Below are 23,209 nucleotides of genomic sequence, written 5' to 3'. Positions count from 1 at the left end.
CTAAACTTTTATTCAATACAGTACTGGAAACTTTAGCCAGAGCAATCATGCAGGAGAAAGAAAGGTTACAAATAGGAAAGGTTACAAATATAAAGGTTACAAATAGGAAAGGAAGAAGCTGAATTATCCCTGTTTAAGATGATGTTCTATAACTAGGAAACCCTAAAGATCTCTTAGAACTGATAAATTCAGTAAAATAGTAGGATATAAAATCAATATAGAAAAATTAGTAGTTTTCCTATGTACCAACAATGAACTTGCTGAGAAAGAAAACAAATCAAAAATCCCATTCACAATAGCCTCAGTAAATAAATAAGCAGATTGCTGTTTGTCTGGCAGGTCCAATGTGCTGGGGGAGAGGCCATGTGGGGGGAGGCAGAGCTTAACCCGTGGGGCTCCAGGTAAGGTATTCCAGGGCAGCATGGGTAGACTTGCCATGGCTCTGTTCAGTAGATTCTGGGGCCCTTTTACTACAGAGCATTCAGCCAGCAGTGTTTCAGTACCCCTGGGAGTCTCAGTGCAATTGAGAAAGTGACACAGTTGCATGTGGTGGACCATGGCACCCTGGGGAATACACCATATCATTACCCTCCTTGGTGCATCTATATCTATAACAAGAATGGGGTAGGCAGGTTCAGTGACTGAATACCGCTGGTGATCAGGGGACAGAAGAAAAAGGTATTCACTGTAGGACATCCTATGCCCGGCCTCTCAATGACCCCCAGGTTTGATTCTAACAAACCTCATGGAGGACAACAGGAACCCTGTGGAGACCCAAACTCAAGTACCCATCCCCAGCAGCCTGCATCAGAGGGAAGGTGAATATTCCAGGATGCTGGCCATCACTCAGAACTTTGTGCGAGCAGAGCCCAGGCATTCAGGTGCAGGTTACTCATTAACAGTTTTAAGAACTGCATCTCTGCTGAGAAGGAGTCAGGGTTGCCATGTGGTTGCTATGTGGGATCAGTGTCCTGTGAGAGGATAAATATTTTTATGATAAAAATTTAATTAATTAATTAATTAAACAATAATGCCTAAGGATTAACCTTACCAAGACGATGAAACACCTCTACAATGAAAATTATGAAACACTGGCGTTGTATGCATCTTGAAGAGTCATTCAGTCAGTTCTTGATGTACTATCTTAATACTGGAGTAACCTTTATGTACTTTCTAAGTCAGCCACAGTGTGGAAATATTAGTGGAAATTTCCAGAAATAAATAGCTCATACATTTTAAATAATTTTCATCATAATAAATTGTTAATATTATTTAACTTTATCATTACTCTTTTCCTGTGCCTAGTTTACAAACTAAACTTTTTCATAGGTACACACGTATAAGAAAAAACAGTGTATGTAAGTCTCAGTACTACCCATGGTTTTAGGTATTCATTGGGAGCCTTGGAATGTATCCTCCTCAGAATACTGTTACAGCTACAAGGCACTGTCTCTCCAGGGCCAAAAAGATGTATGATCAAGAAGTACTTGATTTATTTCACAAGGGACAACATGGCATTTTACCTCCTGGGGTCAGCTGTGGCCTGTTGAAGGGGCTTGGGATCATCCTGTCACACAATTCCAGGGGGCACTACGGAGTGACAACATGAATGGTGTCCCAGGAGTTGAGCCTGTGTGGCAGATTCAGCAGTCCTGGAAGCCCCATCTCTAGGTAAATGCAAATATCTGTTACATGACACTGACTTTAGACATCTGAGCCAGGTTACTGAGGAGAGCAGATAAAAATCACAGGAAATCTTAGAACATAAGGAAGCATGTGTCTTCACACGCAGAGAGGCTGGCCAACTCGAGAGAGAGCGAGGCAAGTATAAAATCAGAGTTTCGGAATTTAGAATGCGTTCTCCCATAGAAACAGGGCCCAGAGGGGGCTGCTTCCCTCAGGTTGGCATCCAGGATATAATGATTAAGTTCTGAGTTAATGTCTGTGGTTTAGTACTCCTTAGAGGAGGCAGAGGATATGAATTTAATCTTTCATCTCCTACTTTTTCCACCTAGATCTAAAAGAAGAAGACAAGTCTATGTGGTCAAAACCACTAGAAGAGACCTGAAGTCAGACCTTGCAGGATACAGAATATAAGTCAGAAAACTGTGTTGAATTCTGGCTCCATTATGTGATTCTGAATAAGTTGCTCAACCTCTTTAAGCTTCAATTTCTTATTTGTAGGACACAGACATTACCATGCCTATGCTAAAGTGTGCAGCATAAGAAAGATGGGTTCTATGAAGGCCCAAGCACAGTCCATGGCAAGTTTATCCATCACTTTGTCTATGTAACAACCTCAAAATTTCAGTGGCATGTAATGTAAATATGTCTTGCTCCTATGACTGTAGATTGGCTGTGGTTTTGAGGTTTGGTTAGGGAAATCTCTGCTCCATTATCTCCTTTTGGGACCCAGGATGGAAAGGCAGCAGCTACATGGGGCATGTCCTTTTCATAGTAAAGACAGCAGATCACAGGACGAGCCAAACTATGCAAGCATATTTCAAACCTCTGGTTGGTCAAGCCTAAAGTCAAAGGCTGGAGAAGCAATTTCTGCCCACCATGTAGTCACAGTTAAGAGTTAGGATGATGAATACAATTATGAGGCGCTAATTATTCGACCTACTACTGTATACAAACAATTATCATTTACTCACGTGTATTCATCCAACTATTTCAGTGGAAGATCAGGAAGCTCTTATAGTATTCTTTTCTTTCAAAATAAGGTGGTCTGAGGCATGGTTGCAGAAGATAAGCAGATGGGGTAATCACTACCTGGCTAGTGTTTTAGTCAGTTTTTTCACTGCTGTGAAAGATATGACCAGAACAATTTTAGAGGAGGAAAAATTAGAGGGCTCATGGTTTCAGAGGTCCAGTCCATGGACAGCAGGCTCCATTCCTAAGGGCTCAAGGTGAGGAAGGACATCATGGTGGAAGAGTGTGGCAAAGGGAAGCAGCTCACATGATGATCAGGAAGCAGAGAGAGATGTCTCCACTTGCCAGATACAAATACATACCCCAAAGCCATGTCCCAATTCCCACCTCTCCAACCACACCTACCACTTCAGTTAATCTGTATTAGGGGATTAGTGCACTGATTGGGTTAAGACTCTTACAACCCAATCATTTTTCCTCTGAGCCTTCTTACATTCTCTCACACATGAGCTTTTGGGGGAACACCTTATATTCAAACCATAACAGATAGTTTCTAAATGTGGTGTGTAAAGGTTGTAAAATGTTGCTTTATTCTGGGTGTTATGATAGATAGTTTCTGAATATGGTGTGTAAAGGTTGCAAAATGTTTCTTTATCCTGGGGGTTACCATCACCAAAGAGCCCTGAGAGTTTCCTCCAGAATTCATGAAGGGGAGCACTAAACTGGGTTTATAAGAGTTATATATGAGCAAAGGGGAACATTTGAGAAGGAAGATGCAAGCAAAAGTCAATCTTGAAGTAAGGCAGCTGTGGTGATAGTTAAGGAATAGAACCATCAACTGCTTCATAGGATACTGTAGTTCAATAACCCAAGAGACATACCTGATACCTTCCCTTCCTTTCCCACCACCACCAGCCCCAGGTCAAGTCTTATGGATGTACCCCCACAACATAACTAATTTTCCACCCTCCATAGTCTAATGTACCATCATCTTTTGTCAGAACCACTACAGTATCTTCTTCACCATAATCCTGCCCTATAATCCACTTTCACACTGGTAACAGTGGTCTTTACTCAAGGTGACTATGCTCTCATGTCAATCACTGCTAAAGACATTTCATGTTCAGGAGCAACATCCTCCACACTGTGCATTCCAGCCTTGACCCCTGTGATTATCTTCAGGACCTTCAGCCTTCTCCTCATTCAGTTCATTACTACTTTCTCTCCAGGCTTCCAATATGTGTCACTTGTTCAGGGAACCCTTCCTGCTCTCCTCAATAAGGTCAAAGCCCTCAGTTACAAGCTCCTCCAGCATTGCTGACCTCTCCTTTGCAGCACCTCTTAACTTCCCATTCATTTCTCTTTTTAAAATATTTTTAGTTGTAGATGGACACAATACCTTTATTTTATTTATTTTTATGTGGTGCAGAGGATAGAAACCAGTGCCTCACACATGCTAGGCAAGCACTCAGCTACAACCCCAGCCCCTTTCCATTAATTTCTGACTGATTGATTAACATCTGCTCTCTCCATTACCCTGTAATGGTGCCACGCACTGACTGGTAAAGTGGGATGATCTGCAGTGTTTGCAGATTTCCATGGTGTAAATACAACCACCATGGCAGATTTCAAGATATCAACAATTGAAGCTTCCCCAAATCCCTGAAAATCTAATAATCACCTCTCATGAAGAATGGCTCCAGCATAATATTAAGGGCAGACCTTGTATCTAGTTTTGCACCATAGTGGCTAATAATATGTCTGGAAAATTAATGGAGAGTCAGAAGTATTTGGTGAAGAAATGAGTGAGCAATGCTGATGCTTAAATGAACCTTCAGCACAGCAACTGCTTTGAATGCTTGCCCGAGAAAGGAATAAGAAAATCATGACATCTCAGTTCTACTGAAGACTATATATTTATTTAACAAATGTGTCTCTATCAGAAGCGACTCAAGTGCCCTACAAATACTAATCCATTTAGTCCTCATAATAATGAAAAGATAGGTAATATTAGAACCTGACTTTACAGATAAGGAAACCAAGGCTCAAAGACATGAGGTCATTTGCCAATGTGATAAAGCTGGTCTATGAACCCAGGCAGCGAACTGCAAAAGGCATGGGTTTCCCTGCCATGTTGGGCTGCATTTGTGTCTCAATACAAGTTCATCCACCCCACGGACGATGGCATGTGCTCTTGAATCCACTGTACCTGGACAACAAAATAACGAAAAAGTCGAGAGACGAGGCCCTGGAATAATGGAGAAGATATAGGCTCTTCTGGATAAGGACAATGTAAAAAGATTAAGACTTATCTTATGAAACAACCAAGGAGACTGAACTTTATTTACTTACTAAATTCAGACAGTAGGAAATAAAGGGAAACATTAAAATCTGAGGAAGTGAGTTTGGTAAATTAGTATTTATGCAACATTCTCCCCTGCATGTTGTATCATTCAAAACCATCCTGAGACACAGGAGAATAATGCTCATTTGAGTAAAAACCAGGATACCAAAAATTCAGAAAGGTTGAATGATATACATAAGGTCACAGAACTATTCATTCCAGAATGAAGTCTGGGTGCAAGCAGATGATATGGTCAGTACTAGGTCTCTCTTTGGTTCTAAGTTACTTCCCAAACATGTCTTGTAGAATCACAGCTGTACAGATCAAGTCAGTCCCTACAGTTAATGATGCTGTACACCAGTAGAAATTAAAAGGTAACTGAATTTGAAGGAGGTATACAAAGATCTGGGGTGATAGACTAACACTGCAATATTAAGACTCAAGAATATGCCTCTAATTTCTGATGCAGTTATTGATTTAACAGATGAGTTCCTAGCTACTATGTGGCTCCTGAGCACAGGAACTATATGCAGCAATGGGGATCACCTGAAAGAAAATGGAGATACTGATGGTTTTGCATGTGAGGAAAATGGCATTAATTTAGAAGGAAAGGCTGGGACAATCAGATTATGTGGCAATGTGAATGAGGTCAGAGATTTGGTTTTATCCTGTAGGGAAAGTCAATGAATGAAGGCTTTTAGCCTTCTTCCTACTCATCACAATAAAAAAATGGCTACTGTTCACAGAGGACCTTCTGAGGCTATTAGTTCTGACAAACCTTTGAGGTCAGAACTAATATTAACCCAATTGAGAAGGGTAAGGAGTCTTAAGCAAAGAGCTAACAGAACTCCTAAGGACACAGCCTGGGTGCCAAGGTGTATCTTACCCTGTAGAACCTTTGCTTTCAAACATACTCCAGAGAGCATGGGTGGGTGAGGGGGATAGGGTGTGAAGAGATTTGGGAGCCATCAACACTGGGTTGGCTCAAGGCAGGAGAGAGAAAAGAGAACCAGAGAAGCAGGGGAGAAACGCAGCTGAGGCTAACAGAGTCAAGAAAACCACACAGGCAGAATTTTCCAAAGGCCAGGAGGGATAATGGGGCAGAAAGTTACCTAGAGGTCAGGCAGGATGGGGATAGGAAAAGAACCACAGGATTTGTCAAATGAAGAGGGCTTTGGGGACTTTACAGACAGCATTTTCAGAGGAGTGGTGGGGGAGGGCGCCAGATTGCTGTGGGCTGCGGAATGAGTGGGAGGTGAAGACAAGGCCGCCGCGGCGCTGTGACTTACTCTTTCAAGAAATAAGACGGGGCGGGGTGGGGGGAGTGAAGATGGTGGAAGGAAGGGTTTTCAGTGGGGATGGAGGTGTGGAGGGACTAGTGCAGCGGGGAGCCAGGATTAAAGGAGAAGCAGGCATTTGAGGGCTGCAAGAGGGCAGTGGGGGTGGCTCTCCCGGGAAGGACCAGAGGGAACACCAGTCCGAGCTCCCGTGGTGGGGGCTTCTCCAGGGCTGTGCAAAGACAAGGGGTGTCCTTCGTTTTCTGTTGGCCTAACAAACTTCTGATAATCAACTTATAAAGAGGTAAGATTCATTTAGGCTCACAATTTTAGACCTCTGCGTCCAAAGTAGGCTGACTCCCGTTGCATTGGGCCTGAGGGGAGGCAACGCATCACGGAGGCAATAGGCGGGAAGCTGCTCCCCTGCTCGCCTGGAGGAGAATGGCGGGAAAAAATGGAAAAAAGAGGAAGAGGAGGGGCCAGACTCCCACAGTCCTCTTCGAGGCCACACCTCCAATGGCTGGAAGATCTTCCCCTCAGTCCCATCTCTTAAAGGTTCCACAACCACCTAATTAGCACCACAGGCTCGCACCCGAAGCATTGACACCTGGGTTTTTGAGGGACACCTATTCAAACCATACCAGCCTCCTTTTCTTTCTAGCCATCGATGCTTACTGAGCACATACTCTGTGCCACGTCTTGTCCTAGGTTCTGTGGCTATCATAATGAAGAGGAATATATATATATATATATATATATATATATATATATATATATATACCTTACAATTCCTTACAATATATATATATATTCCTTACAATTGACTGGGGAGACAAATATTAAGATGCATAATTAAGATGTGTGTGTCTAAACATACATTGACAATGGCTAATGTTCATTGAGCACTTCCAAAGTGTTAAGTACTTTATAATCATTTTCTTAAAAACCTTTCACCAAGAAATCCTACAAGGCAGACACTGTTGGAATTTTCTTTTGTAGATCAGGAAACTGAGGCACAAATAGGTCAGATGACTGTCCAAATTCATGCAATCAAGATAAGCAGAGAAAGAATTTCCTCCTAGATTTGCCCATCTCCAGACACAAGCACTTAACACCTCACTGTCTGGATGCACTGTGTATTCGAGCAGGGGGTCCAGCAGTATCAGCTTCACCTGGGAACTTGTTAGAAACGCAGTCTCTAACCCACCCCACCTACCAAGGCCAGGATCTACAGTTTAACAAGGGCTGCAGGTGCCGAGGGTGCACATTAAAGTTGGAGATGTCTGGCCTACTTCTTGACCGAGGCCCAAGCTTTAGAAGGTTACAGAGACTGGTGGAACTTCAGGGTTTGGTTCTGGAGTCCACCTAGACCTGAACGGGTGCTTCCCCTCTTGTCCTAAGAGGCTAGTAGGGCAGCAGGAAGGATGGGCACCACAGGTGCTTGGTGCGTGCAAGGTGCTCTGTTAGGCGCGCGCAAGGAGCTCGGCGCGCGCAAGGTGCGCTCCTGGTTCTCGGGGCCCAGTTGGGCCCCGGCAGCTTGGGCGCCCTTCGGGCCGGGCCGCCGCGTCCCATTCTCCGCACTGGCCCGGCCCGGTCCCTCAGCTCCACCCCCTGCCTCCCCCTCCCGCCCGCTCGCGCCTCCTGAAAAGCCAGCCCGCCCGGGGCGGCGGCGCAGAGCCGGGCCGGCGCACGAGGCAGCCAGCGCGGCCATGACGGCGGAGAAGGCGCTGCCCCTGGGCAATGGGAAGGCTGCCGAGGAGGCGCGGGAGACTGAGGCGCTCGGTGGTAGCGGCGGCGGCGGCAGCGGGAGCGCGGCGCCCGCGCGCGACCCGCGCGACAAGCGCGACAAGGCTGTCCACGAGCGTGGCCAGTGGAACAACAAGGTGGAGTTCGTGCTGAGCGTGGCCGGGGAGATTATCGGGCTGGGCAACGTGTGGCGCTTTCCCTACCTGTGCTATAAGAACGGAGGAGGTGAGGCGCAAGCGACAGGGAGAATGGGAGGGGGGTGTTGCACGCCCAGTGGGGGCTGGGAGAAGGGGGGCGAGCACGAGACCCCCTCCTGCGCCTGCGTGCAGAGGGACCTTAATGGAGAGCCTGGACCCCAGGCCACCTGGTGAGTGAGCTACCGCCAGGCATGGCCCACCTGTTCCACGGTTTGCTTCGCGCCTCAGTGTGCCACCTGCCAGTGCGCGGGGACTTACCCGCCAGGGGCGTTCTGTCTCCAGCAAGAGGTAAAGGCTGAGACCAGCAGGCCCTTAATTTTGGTATTTTCGTTAGCATATCGACAGAAAACATTTAGTCCCTTTGAGCCTCAGCGTTTCTCACTGGCAAGGGACTCTGCTTATTACCTCAGTGGTCCAGGTTTGGGGGAATTTGCCCCAGTGCCAGGCACCCTGCTAAGCTTTCCCTCCTCACCTTAACTTCACCGTCACCTTTGTAGGCGGTGACATGCCCGTCTTGCACATGACAAAACTAAGGGTCAGAGAAGTTCTTCATTTAACCAGTGATTAAGATGGGATTCTGGAGATGCTAAGCAACTCAGGGAGACCCTTGTCTCTAAATAAAATGCAAAAAAGGTCTGGCGATGTGGCTCAGGGGTTGAGTGCCCCTGAGTTCAATCCTCAGTACCCCTCCCCCCGCCCCACATAAAGGGATTCTGGGACCAAAGGCCATGTTTTAAACTGGGATTGGGCTGACAACAGGGAGAACTTTTTGTGTGAACTTTTGCTGTTTGGTTTTTTTTGCCCCATCTTTTAAATTTGCTCTCAGGGCCATTTCTCAGGCAAATATATTGGGCCTGTGTGGTGGAAGAATTGGCACCAAGCAGTTACATTTATTGACCTCAGAGTCACCCACAACACAGAGCAACGACACTGATTTTATGTTTATGAGATGCTTAGAGATTGTGGAAGGGGGAGAGGGAGAGGAAGGTGTTGAGAGAGTCATTTCTAGTAACAGCATCTCCAAGTCAGTTTGCCAGAAGAGGCAGCCATGAATCCATGACAGTTCAGAGAAAGGGCTGCAGACTTCAAGACTGCCTTCTGTCATATCAACGGGACAGCCCTGCAGGTCCTTGGGAAGGGGGTTTCTAAAACCTTCGGTGGTATGATTTCTCCAAGAAAAAGCCTGTGTCAGTATATCACGCGCTGACATTTTGTGCCCCCCCCCCCATTCCTTCAGTAAATCCTTAAACCTTAAACAAGGTGGCTCAGAAGTTGTCTGGCAGAGCCAGTGCTAGACTTGCTGTGCGAGCTGTGGCAGGGAGGAGAAGGGTACTACTGGGCAGGCCCTTTCTTTGGAGACATTCATCTTGAAGGTACAGGCTGCTCCAAGCCTGCTCTGTACTGGTAATGAAGTGGCAGCCGATGTTGGTGGCTTGGCAAGGGGAATACAGAGGGAGTGGAGTTGGAGACCCCAAACGTGCCCTGTGCCCTCAGCTGTGAGTCCTGCCTCTCTTGGTGGATTCAGCCTTTATAAGCTTCCATGTGCACTTAGAAACCCGTGGAAACTCTTCAGGGTAGTCCCAGGACCCTCCCCCCCACCCCCACCCCCACCCCAAAAATTTTGAATATCTTTGTTCATCCAGGCAATTATGGTGCCAAAACAATAAGTGTTCCTAAAAGCAAAAATTGAGTAATTGGGTTAATTAAAAATTCTGCCACAGATTTTAAAAATGTTGTAGTGAGTAAAGTTTAAAAATGAGTCATCGCTGGATTTTCTCTTCCTCTCTCTGATTTGCCAAGAGTCTCCATCGGGTACACAGATACCCTGGTTTGATTTAGTTATTTTAAGGATTATAGTACAAGCTTTATGAATACACAGGCCAGAAGGCTTTTACAAAGTGTCATCTGTTAGGTTTCAGAGGGTTCACAGGTAAATTGCAATGTATTAAGGAATGGTTGCAGCTTTTTAATCAGTTAGATTTAGATTCAGTAGACCGATACTCTTATTTCCTCTTACACATTTTTGCTTTTTTATGTAGTTCAGTTGTCTGTATATCCACAGTTTCTCTTTTCTCATAATCTACATAGCTCTACTCATAGATTCCAATGATAGTTTAAAGTGTTTTTTTCCCAATGTGAACTTTTCAAGTAGTGCCTTGCCCAGAGAAATCTAAGACCCTTTCAAAACCTTGTAAAGAGGACCCTGCTATCAGGATTGATCAAAATTGTTGCTATTAATCCTTGCAGTTAAAAAGGCTTCATTTAGCAAAAAGCAATTTCAGTTAAAGGCTTCATTTGTGAGATCAGATGGTCAGGAATAGCATGTTTTCATGCTTTGTTATTGGACTGGAGAAAGAGAATGAGGGATTTGGAAAAAATCCCCTTCTGCTTGTAATAGCCCATGTTCACCTCAGTTATTTAATTTGTTTTGCAGAAAGGCCCAGGCAAGGGGTATTGTGTTTCAAGACAGGAGCACTAAAACTTAGGGTGGTCTTTTCCCAGACTGATCCTAAGCCAGACTTATTAGATAGATTCTTGTTGCAAATTCCATATAATTCAACTCCACACCTGGGACTTGTATATAGGGATGTTTAACTCTTTGAAGCCTGATATTGTTCATGGTATAATTACCTGAGAATGCTTTTCATTATGAAAAAGATTTTTTTTTCAGGTTACTCTAAAAGTAAATAAGAGAAAGGGGTCTCCCTTACCTAGATGGTTGACATCACTTTAGAATTTAAAACAAGGGTGCAATATTCAGGATGGAAATCAACCTGATCTCTGCCAAAGGATGGAATGCATAAATTAAAGAACTGAGCAAATAAAACCCTTTCTTTTGTGTTATCTTCATAGTTGCACAATAATTCTGAAAGATAAGCTATGCAGACATTAAGGACTAAAGCCCCAATTTACAGGTGAGGAAGCTGAGAATCAGAGCTATGCAGTAGACTTGTTTAAGGTCATAGATGGCTGAGAGCACAAACCTGGGGTCATGTTTTCTGAGCCTAGTCCTAGCTGAACTGGAACTCAAGCTTAGAGAGCATCATGTCTTGCCTGCAGTAGGTGTATATTAAAGATTTCTTGTGCCAAACTTGAAATGATGGGAGCAGTTTTAATCTTACTCCTTCACATCCTTCCAGGGGCATTCCTGATTCCCTACGTGGTATTTTTTATTTGCTGTGGAATTCCTGTCTTTTTCCTGGAAACAGCTCTGGGGCAGTTCACAAGTGAAGGAGGCATTACATGCTGGAGGAAAGTCTGTCCTTTATTTGAAGGTAAGTGTTGATTTAATGAGAAATAAAGTTTTGCCCCCAAAATGTCAAGCTCCAAAGAGTAGCTGAAGGCTGTTTGGAAAAAATAGAAACTCAAATTGTTCCCTTTCCTTTCTCCTTTCAGGAATTGGCTATGCAACGCAGGTGATCGAGGCCCATCTAAATGTGTATTACATCATCATCCTGGCATGGGCCATTTTCTACTTGAGCAACTGCTTTACCACCGAGCTCCCCTGGGCCACCTGTGGGCATGAGTGGAACACAGGTATGGCCTCGAGGGAAGTTCTCTCTACTGGTCCTGGTGGAGGACCTGGGATTGGGGATGTATCCTTGGGCTCTAGGCTCTTGTCATGAGTCCAGTTTCCTGCAAGTGGCCTCACTGGTTTGTGAATGTTCTGTGAGTTACAGCCTAAGCTGAACTTTGGTCCAGGGGTTGACAGGCTTAGGTGAATGTTGATGCTCTTGGCCTTCTTCGCGAGATGCGGAGATTGAGCCCTCGGGGAACAAGGTGTCAGGTATGAAGAAGTGTTAGACACATTCAGAGGACCAGAGCCCCAGTTCCAGCCCTATCTCTCCAAATGGCCAGTTTTCCTCTGTAAAATGAAGGGTTAGACTAGATTAAGGGCTACAGACATAGGGCCTTTAGGTTGATCCATCTTTAGATGTGTGAACAGCAAATTGAAAAATGTATTTGGTTCCCAGAATTTAAAAGTCCAAATACTTCATGTGAAAAATCCAGATTTCCATCTTCTCTTTAAAAATTCAGAGTTTTGACAGCATTCCTGCTTGACAGAAATGGCTACAGCTGAGAAGCGACTGTTGCCTTTGGGTGACACATCTGTCCTCAAGTTTCCAGTGACCCCACCCAGATTTCTTTGTTCATTTGCTTTACCTGTTCAACCTAGCTAGACATTTGAATTCAGCAGCTGCCCCCTTCCCAGAATAGATAATACTCCTGATTTGATAAACTGTTGTATTTTTAAATTGGTCATCCTATTAGAATTTGAGTGTTATAATCCAGGGAAGACATCTGTCCAACCCATTTCTGAGATGGTTGTACTTACAGCAGACATCACTAATTGATTACAGCACTCTTTTCTTTTGAGTCAGTCTTGACTTTGGAGTGCTTCAGGCAACTGCTGCCTTTTGACTGGAATTGGGGCACACAATTAACCTATTCACCATCCATATCATAATCTGTGGTGAGATCATGTCTGGAAGTGTCCTCTCATGCTGAGGACCAAGATGTAGCAAGACTGGGTAGGTTGTTGGTCACCAGCAGATGAAACTGAAGGCATTAGACCTCGAAGTTCCTGTGATCTATTTTCTACCCCTGTGTGACTCTCCCCTGACAGTCACATTTGTGGTGGCCTCGCTAGATCTCTTCAGAGCCCATGTTCTTAACCTTCCTTTGGCAAGTGACCTTAGAGAGATGTTCCTCAGGCTCAAATTCAAGGGCATATTCTTGGAGGCCTGTGAGTCTTCCGTGATAATTTAATTGTGTGTGGATATTTTGAGGATACACTTAAGAAATATGTGAACATTCTGGATCTTAAGTACAGCCAGCTGATAACTGAAAATGGTCGGGAGATTCCACTACCTGCATTTGCACGGGTTTGTAATTTAAGATGAAATTGTGGCATATAGAAGGAGAGTAGCCAAGGGAAAGAGAGCAGAGAGGTTTAATTCACAGATGGTCTTTTGGGGGACTGAGGGCTTGGTTCAGTGGTAGAGTGAATGCCAGACACACATGAGGCCCTGGGTTCCAACCCCAGTACTGCAAAAATCAATCAGTAAATAAGGTGCATTGGTACTGAGCGAAGCCCAGTTGACAATGCCATAAACTATAGGAATGAAGTGTGACCAGTGGAAACTGGTTGTAGAATCAAGACTCAAATAGTCCATGGAACAAATAGCCCATTTCCACAGACTCTAATGTTTACCTGTCATGTCCATTTTTTTTCTGTTGGGGGAAGCAATTTAGTTTCGCCAAAAGGCATTATTCTACACAGCCATGTGGTGTTATCACTTTGAATTGAAATTGAGTTGGTTCCACAGTCGAGTTGGTATTTAACTTGTACATTTAATTCTGCTTTTCTGGTTATATGACTAATAAAACACAAAACCTTCACTAGCCCACTGCTTATTTGTACATGATTAAGTATCATTTTAATAAAAATAACTGGTGAACCTGGGGTGTCTGAGATTTTTTTTTTTTAACTTTAGGAAATAAGATCTTGAGAAAATCTTTTTTGATTGATTGATTTTATTTGAGCCCAGGAAAAGGCCCAAGACACATCCATTCATTTTACTTATAATTTCAGTTTTCTAGACTCTTCTTAAGACTGATGGTGGACTTCCAGACCAGTTCCTTCCAGAATATAGTTAGGGCTTGTCAAGAGGAGTTGGAAGGAAGCAATGACAGAGGCATTTCCCCAGTGGTCCACGGACCTCTTTCTTCCACTGGTTTGCAATCTCCTTTCTCTAAGGCATGAGAATGCTTGCAGTGTGCAAAATATCACACACAGAAATATAATCCCTTCCTTCAAAGATGGCAGATGTAATTTGGATGGCTCTTATATACATGAGAAGAAAAATAGTGCCAGAGCAAAGTGGGTGCTGGCCACTGTTCTGAGGTTCTGAGGGAGCAGAGACAGGAAGCCCTGCCCTTAAGCGTCTTGCAATCTGGTGACCCAGGTGGCTCTAAACAGGTCCCAGGCATTAACCATACCAAAGAAAATGGAGCCCTGGCTAGAATCTCTTCTCAGTTCCTTCTTTAACTGGCTGGTGGCTTTCTAGAGGGAAAAAAAGGATGGAGGTGGCAGTGGGGTGGGGGTGGGGGTCCTTTGACTTTTTATGGACCTTAGAGTGTTTTTTGTTTTGTTTTTTTTTTTTTTTTTTTTTTGCGGTGCTGGGGATTGAACCCAGGGCCTTGTGCTTACGAGGCAAGCACTCTACCAACTGAGCTATCTCCCCAGCCCAGAGTGTTTCTTTTCAAAATAAATGGAGTTAGAGAAGGTAATTCCTTGGTGGACCTTTGAATTCTGGCTTGCTTAGAATTCAGGGGAAGAAGATCAGAGATGGCTTCCTGGAGGAGTAGGAGGGATTAGTGAGTTGTTCTGGGCCTTGACCCATGAGCACTAGTAGCACCCTTGGCCATGAAGTTTCTGAGGAGAGGTCTTCAATGAGTCCTTTCTGACGAATTGAATCCTATTAGGGAATGATGAAGAAACCAAGGATCTTTTACACATGTAGCTACTCACCGTTTTATCCATTCCTAACATCTTTATAAGGCAGCTTATAATATCAGTCCCTTTTTATACATAAAAAAATTTAGTCTGCATTTCTGCCCTACAGATATCATAACTGGCCCATTTCCTTAACCACCACCACCACCCCCAGTCCAGTGAGGGCCACTGGGCAAGAGAGATAAATACCATGGACATGACTTAGGCACAAGCGTGGAAAAAAGCGAAAATGATTTGGGAATGAGGTGGAGGGAAGAGCAGGATGGGCCCTGTTGGCTGGGAATGGAAGAGACTGGAGTGCCCTGCCCCCCACTCCATTCCTCCCATCCTGGTCAAACCTGAGCCTCTCTTGTGAACTGCTGGTAAAGCATTGATTTTTTTTTTTTCCCCCACCGTGCTCTTGGAGTCATGTTTGCTTGGAGCGGCGAATTAAAGCTGCCAGCGTTGCACCACGACTCTGAATGTTTTCCCAGCTTCACCTCTCCTGAAGGTTAATTTTCTTGTATGTCTTGTCTTGTTTCCACTGTAGAGAATTGCGTGGAGTTCCAGAAACTGAATGTGAGCAACTACAGTCATGTGTCCCTGCAGAACGCCACCTCCCCTGTCATGGAGTTTTGGGAGTAAGTGGAGAAGCACTCGTCTCCCTCGGTTGGTGGGGGACTCTCTCCTGGTTCTGCTTCTTTGACCTTGCCCCCATGCCTGGGCAAAGCCTGACCCTTCCTCCAGCCTGGCAGTTCTTGGCTTCTGTGGGCTTTTTTAAAAAAATTATTTTTAGTTGTAGATGGACACTAATACTTTTATTTTCTTTCTTTATTTTTATGAGGTGCTGAGGACCGAACCCAGTGCCTCACGGGGACTAGGCAAGTGCTCTACCACTGAGCCACAACCCCAGCTCCTTCTGTGGGCTTTTGATTTTTTGAGAAGCAAGTGTGGAAATCTGGGGTTTCCTGAAAGGGCAACAGAGAGAAAAACCTTCTTGTTCTGTGATAACATGTCAGCATGCCTCGTTGCTTAGTAGGGCAGGAAGTGCTTGATAAAGGGATAGTTTAAAAATTCATCTTGAACAAAAGAAGATAGAGCGTGTTTGCAGTAAGCAAAGTCAAGAGTATATTTAGCCTGGCGGTAGTCTCCAGGGGGGACGGGTCTGCCTGTTCTCAGTAGCTGAAGTGGCATGTGGATAGGAAGTAGATCCACTTTAATGGATAGAGGTTACAAAGAGGTTTCAAAGGTGCTTAAGGAAGAAGTTGTCTGAAACTACTTCAGAAGATTGGTGAGCACCCTTTACCTGGAAGTGTTTGGCTAGCGTTGGGCTGCCGATTACCGTCGGAGATGTATCAGAATCCACTAAAATTCTAAGCAGTGATTGTGTGGGTGGGCATTTTCCTACAAATGGGAATAGTTTCATCAGAGTTCCAAAAGATCGTGACCCTTACAGGGTTGCTGCATATAGTTGTCTTAGTTGCACACTGAACAACCTAAGGAAGCATTATATACTTTGTGAAATGTGCACTCCAGGATCATATAGAACAAAACCTGTATAACTGTACCCAGAAGCCCTGACTTTGGAATTTCTATAGTAGAAGTAGGATTATCCCCCGTCCCAGGGTAAGAAGCAGTGTTTCCTGTATGAGTCAAAGTCTGAACTAAATGCTTTCTCAGATTTTTCAGGTTGAAAAGACCTGGTTTCATTGAAGAACCCTTCCCACCCCTGATGCTAATTAATAATAGTGTTTATGGGGGGTGGGGGGCAGTGGTTTCATGAAAGATTTAATTTTTTTTTCCAAATACCATTTTTCTCTTTCCCTCTCTAAAAGTCATTATGCTGAATTTAGATTTGTCATCCTAAAGCACATTTTTAACTTGTTTATGCCCCTAATAGTACTGAGGTCCATCTTACATATTTTAAAAAATTTATATTGATGATATCCATTAGTTACATATTTTACAACAACTTTGTTTCTTTGCTTGGTATTGGTTTGGAGATGTATCCATATTGTTACATGTAGCTTTGATTCTTTTATTTCCCCCCACTGCTGTACATTATTGCATTGTCTGAATAGCCTATATTATATTTATCCAGGTCCTCTCCATGGGCCTTTAGAACATTGCCAGTAGTGTTAGGCACACTGAGTGAATGTCTGCTCCAGTGTTCTCTTGAGTGCCTGAGTGGTTTCCAGGCTGTGTAACTATCTTGTGTGTTTGCTGGTTCTATGAAGAAAACCTCAGACATGGTAACTCACAAAGAATAGGGAGTTATTTCTTATAGATCTAGAGCTTGGAAGGTGCAAAGCCAAGGGACTGGCATCTGGCAAGGGCCTGCTGTTGTTATTATCCCGTGGTGGAAGGCAGAAGGGCAAGAGGGCATCTTTGCTTGAGCAATCAAGGGGGCCAAACTCATCCCTTTATCAGGAACCCACTCGTCAATAACTAACTCACTCCCATGATAATGACATTTATTCATGGGAACGGAGCCCTCATGACCTGATCACCTTTTGAAAGTCCCACCTTTCAGTACTGTTGCATTAAGGATTAAGTTTCCAACATGCGAATGGTGGGGACCATAGTAATACCTAGTAGTGGAATTGGTGGGTTGTAAGATACATGCATGGTAAGTTTTTATCAGATATTAGATAATACAAAGGGATTCTCTCATTTACATTCTAAATGTGTGTGTGTGTGCACCAAAATTTCTGCTGCTCCCTTTTCATGGAACACTTGGTCTGGTCAGTTCTGTTTTGTTCATAAAATGGGCATAGGTTGGTATTTCACTATTTTTATTATTTATAATTTTTAAACAGGTATGATCATTAGGCAGTCTTTAAAAAATGTTGCTGTATTTTTCATCCCTTTATTTTGATTTATTAACATTTATGTGGTGCTGAGGATTGAACCCAGTGCCTCACACATGCTAGGCAAATGCTCTACCACTGAGCTACAGCCCAGGCCCCTGGTATTTCACTATTTTAAATTTGTATTTTTCTAGTAACTTGTGAGGTTGAGCACTTTTTCATGATTTCATGATTTTTTTATGATTTCAAATCTTCAGGTTTATACACTTTTCTATTTGGATCGTTTGCGTTTTCCTATAGGTTAGAATTCTTGATACAGGCTAGATGTTATTTATTGTGCTGGAAATATATTTTCCCAGTGTGTGGATTTTTCTTTCTCATTTATGGTACACAGACTTTTGAATTTTATTGAAGTTATATTTGTCAACCTCTAAAGAGATTGGTTTGCATAACTGGCATCTAATTTAAGATATAGTTCCCTACCTCAGTGTTGTTAAAAAAAATTCTGTATTTTCTTCTAAGAGTCTTGAAGTTGTGTTTTCCACATTTATTTTTTAATAAATTTTGTAAAAAAATTATTAAAATTTTTACTTTTTATAAATTTTGTAAAAAATTTATTAAAATTTTTACTTTTTATAAATTTTGTTAAAATTTTATTTTATATAGGGGAGAAATTCAGTTTTATTTCCATATAAAAAGGCAATTTTCCCAGCAGAACTTCTTGATCATTCATCCTTACTCTACTGATTTATAGTGCCATCTTTTATACGTCATTTTCCTAAAAGTACATGTCTGTTTGGGGTTCACCATCCTGTTTTATTGTTATGTGAGTCTATCTTTGGGTCAATACCAAATCTGTAGTTTAATGCAAGACAAGCTCTGGCAAGACAACTTCCTCACTTTTTCTTTTCCAAAGTGTTCTTAGTGTTCCAAATACATTTTAGAATCAGTTTATTAGGTTAAACAACGGTAACAACCAGAAAAATAACAAAAAATTCTGGGATTTTGATTGGAAAAGTGACATCTTTATGATTGAGCCTTTCCATCCATTTATTTAAAACTTTTTAAATGCTCTACTAAATAGTGCTACTTAAATGTATTTTGCTGAGCAGCAGCATTCAAACTTCCTAATTATCTACCCTAGATCTAGTGAATCACAGTTTCAAATGAACATCCGTAAAGTACGTGCAGGAGAAGGGACTTCTGTGCTTAGTGGGACTGTGTGGTTTATTCCTAATTCCATTGAACTATAATGTCCTGGAGGAGTGTCACAGAGATATATTTTGGGCTTGCACATTTAAGGGTCTGCAAAACACTGTTTCCATACTTCCTTAGGTAACCCATTCCAAACCCCTAGACCAGACATGGTCTCTGTGTAAGTTCCTGAACTTTTTTGCTCCATTCATTCCCTCTGTAACATGTATACAAACCCTTAGTTGAATCATTAGTCATGTAATGTATTTGATCATTGTGTTCCCTGACAGGCAGGCGTGAAGCAGCACCTGTCTGGTTTTACTCACCACTGCCAGCCTATGGAAAGCCCTCTATGAATATTTATAGAATAGATGGGTAGATAAGAAGTAGGCAATATGTTCTAGAAAATACTATATGAGAAAAGCCAAGGGGGCTCTGGCAAGAACTCATGCTGTCATTAATATTCCCAGTCAACCGCATTGATTAGTTCCAGGGCCTGTTTGCAATATCCATATCACTCATTCATTTCACCACCATGTGGCAGGAAGGAACAGATTGTCTGCATTCTCATGTGTAAGGACCTTTTTGCCAGCTACTTGGCCATTCTAGATGAATGTGCATGGGAGAATGAACTCACGATCTGGTTTTCTATTGAGGTTGCATCTGTATTATCTATGCAGTGTTGAATTCTGTATTCTAAAATTACTCCAATGCTGGTGTGACACTCACCCCTTCATAACATGCTTTTATCAGATGACCCCAATTCATCTTTTCCCCAGAGATGAGCTTGGGATGTAGAGACTGTGTGAGATGTTGATAGCATCCTGTGACAATCGGTTGAGCCATGGAAGCTTGAGGAGGGCTGAAAACTGTCTCTGGGTGAGAACATCCATGTACCTTAGACTAACCCAAATCCTCAAATTTATTTTCCTGTAGAATAAGTTGGAATCTTTTCCCTACTCCCCCTGAATTCTAGCATTTCACTAACCTCAGTCTAGAGAATACTTTGCTAGGAAGAAATTCGTCTTTAAATTCAATGGAATGTTAGTTTCTGGGACTTTGGATAAAGCATTTCTAATTCATTTTCTATGTGACAGCCATTTAAATATTAGACCCATTTCCTTAATTAAAAAAAAAAATTTCCTCACCAGTTCTCTTTGCTGTCCCCTGATGTGGCTGGTTCATGGATTCTCCACTTCTATTTGTGACTTTGGTGTGCTGACTTCTGTCCTTGCACTGCCTCCAACCCCAGGGAATTCATTCAGGGTCACACTGCTTGGTCAGAGTAGAGGCCTTGGCTGTCTGCTAGTTCATTCATTCAACAAATGTTTGCATTCCTGGTGTGCATAAGAAAGACACTGTGCACATTCAGCAGAGGCAGAGTGAAAGATGGCATTCTAGTCTCTGGAAGCAGAAGCGAAACCAGCCCATAGATTACCATAAAATCAGTAATAAGGTGCCAGTTTCCTATCCACAACTGGATATGGCTTTGCCTTGCCATGGGCAACCCATCTCCCATCTTAAAATTTAACTTTTAAGGATGTAATTCATAGTACTGGCTTAGCCGATGTGAAATGCTCAGACCTCAGATCAGTCTTGATTCTGACCCTGGCAGGGGGCCTGTGAAGCAGGGACAGCTTTTCTTCCTCATGTCAGATTTCAAAACCAGACCATCCTGGTTTCCCGTAGTAACCCATTATGCCTTGGCTCCATGCATTTATCTAAATATGTTTGCATTTCTAAATTTTGAGTCTGTAACCTCCAGTGGCATTGAGTGCTCTTAAGTGTGCAACTAAAGTGTTGTGACATGACGTGGACCTGGAGTTGTCTTCCCTTTCTCAAACCCCCATGTCCTGTAGGTTCAGGGTTTTGTGAGCAACCTCATACTCACTTCGTATACAATCAAAATCACTCTTGCATGGCTTCCATTTGAGGAACATGTGTTGAGCACATATTGTGTGCTCAGCCTGATTTAAGCTCTAAGGGTATTCAGTTCTATTTCTTTATTCAGAAGGATGAGGCCTTGTCTTTCTGCATTATCTTCACTAGAAGATTTTTTTCTTTTTTCTTTTCTTTCCTTTTTTTTTTTTGTCTTTCTAAGTCATGTGGACATTTTATTTTTTGGGGGGGAGTATGAATGTATGAATTGTTTTATTATTATCAACATGGTACTTAAGTAAATGAAGTCTTGTCAAGTACAGTGGCTGGGGTTTTGTTTCTGCATCTGTCACTTGGTGAAAAAGTATGGAATGCTCCACAAATTGGCAGGTCATCCTCTTCACAGAGACTGTGCTGATCTTCTCTATATGGTTCCAATTTCAGTATACATGCTGCTGAAGCGAGCACTCGTAGACATTTTAATTGATTTTCTTTGGACATGAAGTTTGGGATCAGAGGTGCTGGAGTGAGAATTGATTCTTTCTGGGGGAAAAGGCACATTCCTGTCTCCTTCCTGCACTCATCTTCCTCTCTGCCTGCCCTTTGAATGTCCTGGGAGTGTCCCAGGATCATTCCTTTGGCTTTTGTGTTCCCTTTGCCTAGAAGAATCTTCTGGAGATCCTCGTGTATCTGGCTCTTTATTAGTGCTGAATCTTAATTCCAATGTCATTCGGGAAGCCTGCCCTGACCAACCCAAGGATCAGTACCTTGGTCATGCTCAAACCCATCCCTCTGTTTTAATGTCTACATAGTTCTTATCTGAAATCACCAACTTTGTTAACGTGTTAATTCTCTTCTCTTCCTCCCTTATGAAGCTCCACACTGGCAAGGACCACATCTGATTTATTCATTATTGTTTTGCCAGCACATTCTAGGTTCCCAATTATTGAAGTGAATGAATGGAAGAAGGAATGAATGAATGAATATTTCCTAAGCCCTTGGAGTTCAGTGTCCTCATCTGTAAATTCCAAATGAGGCAATGGCGAATGGCGATGATAATACTTCTTCCTGTACTCCATAGTTCTTTGGAAAGCGTTAAAATGCATAGGCAGAATGTTGACGACTGGTTCTCCCATCTGGGAAACGGGGATTGTGTGAGCCAACTTGCTGTTGCTGTGAGAAAATACCTAAGATAAACAACTTAAAGGAGAAAAGGTTTATTTTGGCTCATGGTCTCAGGGGTTTCAGTTGAGGGCCCTACTGCTTTGAGACTGTGGTACCACAGTACATCATGGCAGGAGCATATAATGGAGCAAAGATGTTCACCTCATGGTGAGAGAGATGGGACAGGGCCAGGTCCCCATCATCCCCTTCAAGGGTGCACCCCAGCGACCTAACCTCCTCTCACTAGGACCCACTTCCTTAAGGTTCCACCACCTCCTAATAGCACCATAGGCTGTGACCCAAGCCTTTAGCAACTACGATGACTCCCTGCCTGATCAACCCCTCTGGGTTGCTGTGAGCATTCAATGAGATAATGTATTCTGAGACCATCGTAAGTGAGGTGTGTGAGTTAGTTCCTATCATCTGAGGCACAGCATCCCAACGGACACATGTCTCTGCAGGTGCAAATTCATAACCAGGCTTGAACTGCTGAGTCCCATGCAGAGCCAGCGTCTTTGCCTGAAAAAGACCTTATGCATCTCATTTCAGGGTCAGACCTGCTCCCAGACCCTTCTCCTTCTGAGCACTGTGTATCACCACCTAATTTCTGCTGGTTTAGATTACCTACCTCCACTCAACCCCACCCCCACCTGATCAATCTGCACGTGATTAAGTGTAGATTTTAGTGTGCAAGTTTGGGAGCCCAGTCTCAGTCATTGTCTCTTCCACCTGCCAAGTGTGTGTCCCTGGGCAACTTATATATCTTCTTGGGGCCTCTCTGTGCTCCTCTGAAAATGTGATAAGTCTACCCACCTCTTAGGGTTTTCCAGAGCATCAGATGAGATGATGTTTAGAAAGCATCCAGCACATGGTAATTGCTCAATTAAAGATAGCAAGGAAGTCTTTATCCAGATCTTTGGGCATCTAAGTGGGTGCTTTTCAGCATTGTTCAGAGAAGGCTCATCACCCAGGCCTTCTGGGTCCCTCATAGTGGATGTGCTGAACTCTCTTAATACATTTCAATTATTTCTTTCAAAATTCTCTTGAGCATCTACTGGGTACTGAGCACCTCATCTTAGCCAGAGAGATGAAGAACACACTGTCCCTCCTTGAGGGAGCTGTGTGCAGAAGCAGCCTGGAAAAGAAAGCTGGGGAGTGATAGAAAAAGAAGTTTTTGAATTACAAGATGACAGATATCTGCGGGATCCTTGCACAGAATCAAGTTGCTTAGATGCCTGGCCTTTGGGAAAAGATTCCTGCAGATGTTGATACTGAAACTGGGTTTTGATGGGTAAATAGGAGTTCATGTGCTTCACTGTTGACTGAGTGACCGGTGTGCTAGGTAGAGGGAATGACATATGCAGAGGAACAGAGACCTGAAGTTGTGTGTAGATTTTACCTACAATGCTACTACTGCACCTGGGACCTGGGGAATGAAGGGGGAC

The 23,209-nt window shown here is 43.3% G+C and overlaps 1 protein-coding gene, 1 non-coding gene and 1 pseudogene across 3 annotated transcripts in view; 2 read left to right on the top strand and 1 right to left on the bottom strand.

The window, feature by feature from the left end:
• Positions 1 to 436: 436 nt before the first annotated feature.
• LOC124971220 (39S ribosomal protein L14, mitochondrial-like) lies at positions 437 to 2,068 on the top strand (annotated as a pseudogene).
• Positions 2,069 to 7,937: 5,869 nt separating this feature from the next.
• The window catches only part of Slc6a11 (solute carrier family 6 member 11), a 128,495-nt gene continuing 113,223 nt past the window's right edge, over positions 7,938 to 23,209 (top strand). The window contains exons 1-4 of one of the 2 annotated variants that reach the window (XM_047534767.1): positions 7,938 to 8,247; positions 11,360 to 11,494; positions 11,616 to 11,756; positions 15,269 to 15,359. In XM_047534767.1, the coding sequence (XP_047390723.1) occupies positions 7,986 to 8,247; positions 11,360 to 11,494; positions 11,616 to 11,756; positions 15,269 to 15,359 (629 nt within the window). In that variant the 5' untranslated portion in view covers positions 7,938 to 7,985. The remainder of the gene's footprint in view (positions 8,248 to 11,359; positions 11,495 to 11,615; positions 11,757 to 15,268; positions 15,360 to 23,209) is intronic. The other variant, XM_047534766.1, reaches the window with a different exon arrangement.
• On the bottom strand, positions 20,961 to 21,068 carry LOC124971252 (U6 spliceosomal RNA). Its single transcript, XR_007106307.1, has one exon. It is a non-coding gene; the product is annotated as a U6 spliceosomal RNA (small nuclear RNA).

The sequence above is a fragment of the Sciurus carolinensis genome, chromosome 19 (genome assembly GCF_902686445.1).
Source record: "Sciurus carolinensis chromosome 19, mSciCar1.2, whole genome shotgun sequence".
NCBI classification, from domain to species: domain Eukaryota; kingdom Metazoa; phylum Chordata; class Mammalia; order Rodentia; family Sciuridae; genus Sciurus; species Sciurus carolinensis.
This window is presented reverse-complemented; position numbering and strand designations above follow the sequence as displayed.